Source organism: Sus scrofa, chromosome 11 (assembly GCF_054392235.1).
Source record: "Sus scrofa isolate SSC_HxYL_T2T_F1_AM1 chromosome 11, Sscrofa_HxYL_maternal_Yorkshire_Landrace_v2.0, whole genome shotgun sequence".
In the NCBI taxonomy this organism is placed as follows: Eukaryota; Metazoa; Chordata; class Mammalia; order Artiodactyla; family Suidae; genus Sus; species Sus scrofa.
In genome coordinates, this window is record NC_139393.1 from 77,081,088 (window position 1) to 77,093,463 (window position 12,376).

Sequence of the window (12,376 nt, forward strand, 5' to 3'; positions counted from 1 at the left end):
GTCATATAACTAAAAAGTGATGGAGCACGAAGGGCAGACTCTTAGCCACGATGCTTTTATATGCAGGCTCCCAGCCCTAATTTGCACCTGTAATATTCAAAAAATTTTGAAAATGTCCCAAGTTGTTTTTTGTTTTGTGGGAAGCGCATGTACCGGCAAAAGCCTGCTCTGATCTAAGACTTATTTATTGTGTTATTTATCTTCCTTTGTCTGAAAGTTGATGTTTGGGGCGGAAATATTAATGTGTTGGTGCTGAGGGAGACGACTCTGGAAGGGGACACCAACCCTTCTTATTCCTGGAATGTTCTGCACTCCCGAGGTTTTGGGTAAGGGATGTAAAATTGGTGGGGTGAGATGAGAGGAAAGCTACAAGATGAGGAAAGATATGAAATGAAGGTAAGATAGTGTAAAAAATGAAGGGAATGAACTGTTGCCTTTCAGCATCCCTCATGCCCAGAACCATGGCTGACCCTGGGTGGGCCTTCAGCACTGGGTGCTGAATTCAGCGGGCCCGAGAGATGGACAGGGATAATGACAAAGATGGCAGGCTGCGCTTCGTATGTACCCAGTGAGGGGGCAGGGACGGGGCAGACGAGGAGAAGGTGGGCGTGATGACGTCAGCCATCTCTGCCTGCATCTCTCTGTCCCTGGAGGAAGAGCTGCTCCTGCAGAGGAGGCTGGCTCCAGGCCACTCCTAGGTGGCAATGACAAGGCTCTGCCTGGCAGGCTCACAGGTGAAGCTGCCCTTGACACACAGTCTTGGGGCACAGCCATGCACTGTAGTCTCTGGGAGTTTCGGGCAAGGACTTGGGCCCCCAGGGCGCCCTGCTCAAACACCCAGCTGTGTTCCCAGCCAAGGTGTCTCTTCCTGGAGGAGCTTCAGCTATGGCACTTTGCTCCATCCTGACTCAGGATTTTTCACTCCTAGCCTTTCCTCCAGTCTCACCCCCACCCCCTTTCTGGTCCCCAGAAGGGTGGGAGCTCTGTTCAGGGCTCCTGGGCAAGTCCTCCCTTTCCACCTGCCCCTCACCCAGGACTGCCCAGTGGGGACAATGGGACCCAGGGCAGCAGTGCTGTTCCTGCCCATTGCTTATGCTGTGGCCGTACATGAGCCAAGGCTCCCTGTGACCTTCCACTGGGCTTGCTGTCCTACGAGACCACCTTGACACCTGACAGCTCAACACCTGCCTAAGACCAACCCCTGTGTCCGGGCCTGCAGCCCGCCTTCGGGAACCTTCTTCTACTGTCCTCAGTAGCTCACACATCTTAATTATCCTCTCTTGTGCTCTCTCCTTGGCATTTCATCACAGTCACACTTTCACCGAGGCACACATTCCTCCTCTTTATGGCTCCGACTGTTCTTTCTCTCTTAAGTTCTGAGACAAGACACTGCTCAGGTCAGACCTCCAGCACATGCTGTTCCCGTGAACCAGAGCCCTGTTCTCTGCACTCTGGCTGCCTCCATCCAGCTGTTCTTCACTAACCTCCTGTTCCAGGAAGTCTTCCTGGATTTTTTCATTCCTGGTTATGGGCCTCAGCTCTAGGTTCCCAGAGCACCTTGTGTTTGCCATTATAAGGCCCATCAGGCTTTATGCTGACTTATTGGTCACCTCCCGCCCCCAAGTGAGAATTTCTGAGGACTGGGAACTTGTGTTTATGCCCCACGATCACCAAGACAGCTTTGAGAGGCCCTCAGCGAATGCTTAGCAATGAGTAATAAATTTAGCACAAAATTAAAAAAATAAGAACTGGCGTTCCCACCATGGTGCAGTGGAAACGAATCCGACTAGGAACCATGAGGTTGTGGGTTCGATCCCTGGTCTTGCTCAGTGTTGTGATGTAGGTCGCAGATGAGGCTCGGAGCCTGCGTTGCTGTGGCTGTGGCGCAGGCCAGTGTCTACCGCTCCGATTAGACCCCTAGCCTGGGAACCTCCATATGCCACAGGTGTGGCCCTGGAAAGACAGAAAGACAAAAAAAAAAAAAAAAAGAACCTAGGCTAGGCTGTATCAGTCTACCTGGTATATCGCAGACACTTTTGCCCTCAAAGCTTATTTTTTTTAAGTGTATATTATTCTTACCCCAAGACTATTCTTCCATAATAATAGGCCTACTATTTCAGTTCATGGTGAAAAAAAAATATATGCATGTGTTCTTTGTCTTGGTTATTATAGTTTTTCATATTTCTAAATCCACATGGAATTAAATTTCAGGATCCTCCTGCTTAAGGGCTGCATCTTCAACATAAGTTCGTGATGGGTTGATTGACTTTCGACTTTATCACCTAAGTGAATTCTAATGAGACTAGAGAAGTTATGAACGAGATGATCTTTTAAAGACACTTCGAATCTGAAGAGTTTATGAAATTTATATACTGAGAATCAAAACTTCCTTCTAGATTATGCCTGACATAAAAATATATGAACTGTAAAACAGAGTTAAAATGTTAACTCTCACAAACATATAAAAGCAAGCTTTAAACATTTGAAAAATAATAATTTTGCTTTTGTTTTTAGGGCCACACCCACGGCATATGGAGGTTTCCAGGCGAGGGGTCGAGTCAGAGCTGGAGCTGCTGGCCTACGTCACAGCCACAGCAACACGCGATCCAAGCTGTGTCTGCGACCTACACCACAGCTCACGGCAACGTCAACTCCTCAACCCACTGAGAGAGGCAAGGGATCGAACCTATAATCTCATGGTTCCTAGTCAGATTCGTTTCCACTGCACCATGACGGGAACTCCCAGAAGTAATAATTTTTAAATTCTACTATATTTTTTATTTATAGGTGCTGAGAACCCTCGCTTCCATCATTACTGGTTTCTGCATCTCATTCTATTAGGTTATTTCCAGAATGTTGGAATTGACACATAATCTGACAAAGCTGAAAACATGTTCCAACACCTGTGTTCTGCAGATTGCTGTGAATATTCAAACTGAATTACTCCACACTTTAAGGACTATGACAATATTTTAACACCACTGTTAAAGTGAAATTACTTTGATGTTAATCATTATTACTAATCTAAGAATCATTGAATTAAACTGGCCGCATGTTTTGTACATACCCTTGGAAATGTCGTAAATCTGTCCAGCTCTTCGACAAAGCAGAACATCTGCAAACTAATTGCTGACATAACAATCAAGAGGCTGGCAGTAAACACAACCAAGCTCCCAAGCTTTTTTCCAGGACCAAATATCTTGTAGACAAAGTCTTCTAATGCAGGTGAAATCTTAATAAGCCGAACTACCCGAAGAACCTATTGTGGGAGAGAAAAATACATACTCAATCATCTCTTTACACTCAATCTTAAATACATTCATACCAAAAATCTCATTTTTCATAGCACTCTCAAAAATCACACCTTTTCATCTGACCATCTAGAGACAAAAAATAGCAAAATAATAACTAAGACAACAGTCTAGCTCAGTGCCTGCCATATAGCAAAACCACAATAAATCCCAAAGGAACATAGGAAAGAAATTGGTGACAACTCAGAGTTTTAACCTATGATGGGAAATTCATGATGGCATTATCCGACACACATTATTGAAATAAAATTGATACTTTTCTAATGTTCAACCATCAAAGAAAACATTTGAATCAATATTAGCCCCATTCACTATCTCCTAAAATAAACCTTCCTAGGTACTGTTGTACATTCATAAGGAAATTTTTAAAATCCATCTATCAAGGAGTCTTTACTCATGGGTGAGACTGCTAACCTAATATCCAGTCTATCCTTCGAATGATAGAGCTTTCTGCATTTTAGCCTGGCAAGCAGCTACCCAAGGCCACAGACTGCACTGTCCAGCCCCACTTGTACCTAACTGTGGCCACCTAGACTGGGTTCAGAGGTAGGAATGTAAAAGGAAGTGATTTATGCAAACTTTAAATTAAATAAACTTGCCCTGCACACTCTTTTTGTACCTTCCTCCAGCTGGGAAATGGAAACAAGTGGAGGTGCCCCTTTGGACCAGAAATAGAAGCCTTGTACGGAAGATGACAGGTTCAGACCAACCCAAGAGTTGGCTTCCTGGGTGACTGTGTGATGCAGAGCCACCTATGCACCCTGGACCTCAGGGCTGGGGAGAAACACACTTCTACCTTAAGTACTGTAATTTTATTTACTTTTATTTTTATTATTTTTTGTCTTTTTAGGGCCACACCTATGGCATATGGAGGTTCCCAGGCTAGCGGTCAAATCAAAGCTACAGCTGCTGGCCTATGCCACAGCCACAGCAACAGAGGATCTGAGGCACATCCGTGACCTACACCACAGGTCACAGCAACGCCAGATCCTTAACCCACTGAGCGAGACCAGGGATCGAACCCGTGTCCTCATGGATACTGGTTGGGTTCATTTACCACTGAGCCACGACGGGAACTCCATTATGTACTGTAATTTTAGATCTTTGTTACATGTGCTCAGCTGGTCACCTAAACACACACACATATTTAGGTGTTTTGCATATAAGTATATATGCAAAAATTCCCACCCGTAATGTATTAATTTTCTCATTCACTTACGTACTGGCTGATTATTATGTGCCAAGCATTGTGTTGGCCAAATAAGATGCAAATAATGGCTACTGCTCTTATAAAGGGAGTATAATACAAAGACACCTCTCTAAAGGATATACTTGTAAGATTAAAAATATAAAGAGGAATATAAATAAAAATTGCAATAAAGTATGGAAAAGTAGCATTCTTCATCAAGCCTAAGATGCCATCAATTTTTTTATGTACTGCTGAGAAATTTTAAAATACTGCCCATTAAAGAAGAACACACCACTGAGTATAAGACAGATCTCAAGTTTAGAGACATTGTAATAGGAAAATTGGGGTCTTGGTACAAGTGAAATATGGCAAATAGAATGGTAGTTCAAGATGGTTCGACATCAACAAGAGCTTAAGGTTTCTGTGTAGTTGCCTTAGGAGAAGAATCAACTATTTCAAATACAGCAAAAAACAAAGTGCTTTCCAAAAATCTAGATTTAAATTTTTAGGAGTTCCCACTGTGGCTCAGTGGGTTGGGAACCCAACTAGTAACCAGGAGGATGTGGGTTTGATCCCTGACCTCGCTCAGTGGGTTGGGGATCTGGCACTGCCACAAGCTGTGGCATAGGTTGCAGATGTGGTTTGGATCTGGTGTTGCTGTGGCTGTGGTGTAGGCTGGCAGCTGTGGCTCCAATTGGACCCCTAACCTGGGAACTTACATATGCTTCAGGTGGGCCCTAAAAAAAAATAATAAATTTTTATGCAAATAAAGTAACGTGTGTTTGCATTTTTCCAGCATCCCTGGCTTCCTAATCCTCCTGACTTCCCTTTGGCAAATCATTTCTATTCCGCTGGTCATCTACGAGGTCCAAGAGAGACTTCCCGCCTTCCGCGATTCAGGGCTGGTCACAGTATTCAGAAGACCTCAGTCATCAGAACGTCCCACCGATAAAAGTGTCCTATTTCTTTTATCCCCAACTGGAATTTCTGTAAGAGCCACACGTAAGCCCTGATCACTGTACTCCCTGAGCTTCTAAGAACTCTCTCTGTCACCACATGGAGAAAGCCAGCTTAAGAATGATACCAGCACACGGTAGGAATGCTAGTTGGTACAGTCACTATAGCAAACAGTATGGAGCTTCCTTCAAAAAAACTTCAAATAGAATTGCCATACAATCCAGCAATCCCACTCCCAGGCACATATTCAGAGAAGTAAATTGTAATTCAAAAAGATACATGCACCCCGAGGTTCAGGGCAGCACTATTCACAGTAACCAAGACATGGAAGCAACCTAAACATCCGTGGACAGATGAATGGATTAAGAAGATGTGGGGTGTGCGTGTGTGTGTGTGTGTGTACACACATATATGAATACTACTCAGTCATAAAAACAAAATAATGCCATTTGTAGCAACACGAAGGGACTGAGAAATTATCATGCTAAGTGAAGTAAGTCAGAGAAAGAGGAATACCATACGATCTCACTTACATGTGGAATCTAAAACATGACACCAATGAACTTATCCATGAAACAAAAACAGATCCACGGACATAGAGAATAGACTTGTGGTTGCCAAGGGTAGCAGAGGGATGTATCGGGAGTTTGGGGTTAACAGATGCAAACTATTATCTACAGAATGGATACCCACGGAGGTCCTACTGCAGGTACGGGGGACTACATTCAGTATCCTCTGATAAACCATAATGGAAAAGAATACATATATGTGTGCATATTTTGCTGTATAGCAGAAATTAACACAACATTCCATATGTCAATAAAAATTAAAAAGAATGATAATGATGCAGAAGAAAGATGAGGGGAGAAATGGACTGAACCCCAACAATGCCATGGTAGCCTCTGAATGATGCCCTCCCTAAAGCTACATTTAACCCCAGACTTTGAATTAACAAGAACTAGTGATGGTGGGCCTTATTCCTGCTGTCTGCAGAACGCAAACAGTTTAATGTGTAGCTGTATGTCTCCTAAGCTAAGAGACAAATGTTTAAGAGGCTGATAAAATGTGGGCTTCCTTCACGTTAATTTAAAATACTTAATACGTACAGGAAAAAATGTATGCGAGAAATCGTAATGCTCAAATTAAACATTATACCACAGGCATGATTAAGCTACCACTTTTTCCTGCCATAATTCTTAACATACATTTCCAAGTCAGAACATATTACACTTAGGTCATCTTTCCAAATAACAAGCAAACAGCTTTATCATGAGACCTCTTAAAATAATAATGTGCACATTAACATCCAGAACAGCAATATGGAAAAACTTCACATTTTCATCAGATTTATTTATTCTCAGGCATAAACGATTCAGCATCTAATTGTTAAGCAGCTGAGTCCAGGAACGTTTATAGGAACAATCTAACTGGTTTATGGCTCACATTTCAGTACCATGTGGTTGCTCCGCTTGTATTAAAATCATATTGAAAAGATTGCCCAAGTAATTTCAAATCCTGTCCCAAATTCTAATAAACAGACTGTGCACATCTGTGCAATTTTGATAAATTAATATTTCATTAGCTGGAAGAAACAGAACTTAACACAATTCCCACAGTGGTGATTGGATCAGCATTTTCAAAGGGGAAAGCCTGCACCCGCAGAAAGGCAAAAGCCTTATCGGTGCCTCTAATTATGCCTCTTCATTTATTTGCAGATATGTATGCTTTTCACTCTCTCTACCCAATAAAGCCTTTGGATTCTGTGTTCCTGCAGATATGAAATCAAGTAAAGCATTCATTCAGAGATAAGCACTGTAGGACATTTTGTAGCTGTTTCCAAAGCATATTTTCCTGGTCACATTTCTGAGTCTGTCACTAAAGATCACTCGGCTGATTAACAGTGAGATGCTGTAGGAATCATGTGGCTAAGAATATGAACTACGAGATTCAACTTCTTGGGAGTGAGTTTCCATCAACTGCTGGTTATGCGGCCTTAGGCAAATTATTCAGAGTGCCTGGCACAGAACAGAGGCACAATAAATACCCGCCGATGTCATCAAGATCACCCTGCTGTGTCAGAACCAGAGCATTTCGTAAACATTTCATTACTTCCTGTAGGACCACGCTGCCCTGTGTCCATTCCAGTCCAGCCACGCTGACCTCGTGCTGTTCCCTGACGCCATCACACACGTGTCCTCAAGGACAGGTGCCGCGTGGTTCTCTCTACTGGCAATGCTTCCGGCCAGACCTCCTCAATGTTTGCCCCTTCTCTGCCCAAATGTCCCCTCGTCAGAGAGGCTTCTCTGAATAACTTATCTAAAACAGCACCCTCACCCCACAACGTCTATATTTCCCCAGAGCATTTCTGGGGCTCCTATTCCATGTTCTGTCATGTGCTTGTGTGTTGAACTATCTGCCCTCTAGAACCCAAGCTTCCCTGCCTTGCTCACCTCTCTGCCCTCAGCATCCGGAAGAGCATCTGGTACTAGCAGGTGCTCAGGAAATATTATTGGAATATACCAACACCAATGCTCAGGGCGAACCGGTATAAAGGGAGACATTTTGTACTAAACTGTTGACTTCATTTAAATGTGAAAAATATGACATTCACTATGCCAACACAATGAAGAAAGGGCAATAAGATGAGAAGCGTGAGGACCAAGAAGGGAGCTCAAAGTCGGCCCATAAAGAGCCAATCTGTCCAGTACAGTGGGTTCTCCACATGAGAATTTGCAAAAATCCTTGTGACATCTAAGCTTCTTGAAAGATGTATTTTTTAGGCATCCACACACACACACAAAACCCGAGGCAGTGTGTAATTATCTCATTAGAAAAACATAAACTTGGCCATGTAGAGAGAGATACAAATGAAAATCACTCATCTATTAAATGATCACAAGATCTATAGCTACATAAAATGATTAGGGCCATGCATACTGATTTTAGACATTTTTGTGAAAAACAGGCTAGAGAGAGGGTGACCATTAATCATTTGTAATAACTTGGTGTATTTCTTTCCAGTCTTTTTTCATTTACAGATATTTTATATACACATACATTATACATAGCACAGATAAGTAGCTCTGTGTTATATAATTTTATACTGTTTTGTACTTAAATAAAACAATCGTATGTCTAAGTTACTCCAAATTCATCATAATCATTTTTATGGTCAAATATAATATGATTTACTGAGCTATTCTTACAAGTTCCCGTTTTTCCTTTCATAAACGATTACAAAATGAATACTTTTTTTTTTTTTTGGCTGCATCCTTAGCATATGGAAGGTTCTGGGCCAGGGACTGCATTCAAGCTGCAGCTGTGACCTATGCCACAGCTGTGGCAATGCCAGATCCTTAACCCACCACACCGGGCTGGGGATCAAACACGCACTCCCACAGACATCACTGGATCTTAACCCACTGCACCACAAAGGGAACTCTCAGAATGAATATCTTTGTGTGCAAAATTCTGATCTATTTGTGACTTTTCACTGCGAAATTATCTGTGAGAAATAAGAATTTTAAAGCCCTGAATATATTTTATATGGTGTCTTGCTGAAACAGACATTGCATTCTTTCTTAATTTGGTTAATTTCATAGTTTTGTAAAAAAGGAAGTGTTGTAGTTTTGACCACGAGGCATATTTTCTGGAATTATATACAATGATTCTCTAATGTAGGTACTAAATTCTCGTGTTGATTTTGCGAATCTGGACAGCAGTGCCCGAGAGCATATAATGACACAAATATTTAGAAGGCATATTTTGTATCAAGAGTTTTAAACCTGTGTATATCTCTTGCCTCAGCCATCTCACTTATGATAGCCAAGCCTGAGGATATAACCCAACAAGTGACAAGGATTTTTTGTTCAAAGATGTTGACGGTACTGAGAGCTTCACCCACGATACCCTCTGTGATCTCAATATGCTTGGCTGTGATTACTGGAGGCTCAGCTTCTCATGTGTGTTTGTGAAGGATGTTTTTCATTTTTGTGAATTATATTGTTCTTTCTTCCAGTATTGGAAATACTGCGTTTCACGCTGTGATCTGGCAGCTGAAGTTAATATGGCTCTGAAAAATAACAGCTTTGGTATCACTGATAAATAAGTTCGGGTGAGGCTGGAATACATTTTCTTTTATTTAAGGAATTGGATTCTTGCTTTTCTGAATGGTTTCTTTAAAAATTCTGCCATTTTATCCTCCAACTATTTAAAAATATCTATTAAGAATAAACAATGCAGCTCCTGATATTTATATGATAAACTATATAAATGACCACTTTCAAGTCATAAAAATAACTATACTTAAACTTTTTAAATTTAGGATATCCCATGTACATATTATATTTTGACCAAGTATTTAAAACAACACTCAGTATATTGCTATTATTCAATAATTATAAAGATCATAATTAAGAATTACTTTTGTTTACTGGATAGTCATAAAGAAATATGATTCAATGTATTACATTTGAAAAAACAGATATCCAGTTATAAATAAAGCAAATATTACAGGTATTTTTATTTAATCATCACAGAGAAAACAGAAGGCATCTATAAATAATAAAGCATGACCAATTACAATCTGTAAAGGTCATATTTGCTTATTATTTTAATTGTAAGTCAGTGTTGAACAAACATTTAGGCTTATTGAGAAAGGAGATTTATATTGGAATTAAATTCATATTTCCTCCTCTTTAAAGTGTGTGTGTCAACATCTTAGGTAGTTTAAAATTTGATATGTATGCACAGATGTATAATATCCATGAGTAATAAAGTATGTATATATATGCTGTGTTAATTTATGAACTATATGTAAAACATCTCCATTTATTACTGTGAATTTTCAGGAGTTTTAAAAATTAGAACACTGGGAGTTCCCATCATGGCGCAGTGGTTAACGAATCCGACTAGGAACCATGAGGTTGCGGGTTCCATCCCTGGCCTTGCTCAGTGGGTTAAGGATCCAGCATTGCTGTGAGCTGTGGTGTAGGCTGCAGACATGGCTCAGATCCCACATTTCTGTGGCTCTGGTGCAGGCCAGCGGCTACGGCTCCGATTCGACCCCTAGCCTGGGAATCTCCATATGCCGTGGGAGCGGCCCTAGAAAAGGAAAAAAAAAAAAAAAAAAAAAAAAAAATTAGAACACTGTAAGCCAGCTATAAAGAAAAAAAAGTTATAATTTTTGAATGCACTACTTTTGGTACCACTATCTCTGGGCTGATCTCAAGCTTGTATTTACTAAAGTAGAACATCTATCTATTAGAATGTAACTGGTATTTTTCTCTGGAAAGAAAAAAAATTCTAAAGGAGAAATAAGCATTATTTGTGTTACCTGAAAGTATGTGAACTGAGAATGGTAAAGATCTGGATACACATGAAGAGTGGTTCCAATGACGAGCAGCAACTCGAATTTGTGGAGAGAGGAACTAATATATCCAGTAAATCCCAAACACCAGATCTTCAGAAGTGCTTCCAAATCAAAAAGTACCGTAAAAGCCACCTGGGGGACAAAGAGACAGTGAAACTGGAATCGAAAACTATCATTTATTCCAGAATATTTCATATGTTCGTTAGGACATGAATTTCAGCCACTGTGATATACAATGAGGACCCAGAGTAAGAGTTTATTTAAAAAATGGATTTTGAAAACATCACATTGCTTAAATGTATCTTAAGCAATCAGAGGAACACAGGTTAGAACGTGAAATGTTTGTGAGTGGTATTCTTTCTTCATTATTCACTATGTGATAGTTAAAAGTCATCACATTTAGAGAATTACAGTGTTATATACACAGAAGGGGGAGTTTTGTATAATCTGTATTTTCTAAAATGAAGATGCTACAGTGTAGAAAAATCATAAAACGACATATACTGCTAAGTGTAAATATAAACTAAAATTTAAAAGTTTACAGATGGTTTATGCTTTGGGCCACATAAACAGCAGAGAAATCTGAATCCTATACCAAGCAATTTATGTGTGTGTGTGTGTGTGTATGCACACATAAATTAATATATTATTCCACATCAAATGGATAGTGGGAGTGGGCACTGGGGATAAATTAGGAGTTTGGGATTAACATATATACATTATTGTACATAAAACATATAAACCACAAGGACCTACTGCATAGCACAGGCAGCTATATTCAATATCTTGTAACAGTCTATAAAGGAAAAGCATTTACATACACATATATAGGACTGAATCACTTTGCTGCACACCTGAGACTAACATAACATTGTAACTTAACTATACTTCAATTCTAAAAAGTGTGGTTCCCATTGTGGCTCAGTGGTAATGAATCTGATTAGTATCCATGAGGATGCGGGTTCGATCCCTGGCCTCACTCAGTGGGTTAAGGATCCAGCGTTGCCACGAGCTGTGGTGTAGGTTGCAGATGCAACTCGGATCCTGAGTTTCTGTGGCTGTGATGTAGGCCGCCAGCTGCAGCTCCAGTTCAACCCGGAGCCTGGGAACCTCCATAGGTCACACGTGCAGCCCTAGAAAAGCAAAAAAATAAAATAAAAAATAAAAAAGGAACAGAGCAATCCATTTTAACTGTGAAATAATCCTGAGTACACAAAATATTAATAAAATTCCTCACCCATCTTTCTCAGGTGATTCCTGTTAACCACGTTTTAAACTCCCTCCTCCATCATCTCTGGCCGCATCCAGACATATACAATCACATCCTGAGCTTGCATTTTAGGTCCTTCTGCAACCTCTCACTTCACTAACAATCATGGACATCCCTTCAGGTTAAGAGATGTAGGACCTATTTATTCTTTTTATCAGCTGCAGACTTTTGTACAGTAGTCCGTTTTTAATTCAACCTTTTCCCTACTGATTCATTAAAGGGTGGTAAGGAACCATTAATGGTTAAGCATTTTTCTGCTTCAAAAACAAGACTGCACT

At 40.6% G+C, this 12,376-nt stretch overlaps 1 protein-coding gene across 7 annotated transcripts in view; it reads right to left on the reverse strand.

Moving 5' to 3' along the window:
* NALCN (sodium leak channel, non-selective) overlaps positions 1-12,376 on the reverse strand; it is a 317,004-nt gene that overhangs the window by 154,391 nt on the left and 150,237 nt on the right. For all 7 annotated transcript variants that reach the window (XR_014819860.1, XM_084982252.1, XM_084982251.1 and 4 more), the window contains exons 12-13: positions 10,793-10,960; positions 3,068-3,259 (exon numbers count right to left, since the gene is read on the reverse strand). Coding sequence is in view for 6 of the 7 variants with exons in the window: in XM_084982252.1 (XP_084838378.1) it covers positions 3,068-3,259; positions 10,793-10,960 (360 nt within the window). In the remaining variant the exon portion in view is untranslated. The remainder of the gene's footprint in view (positions 1-3,067; positions 3,260-10,792; positions 10,961-12,376) is intronic.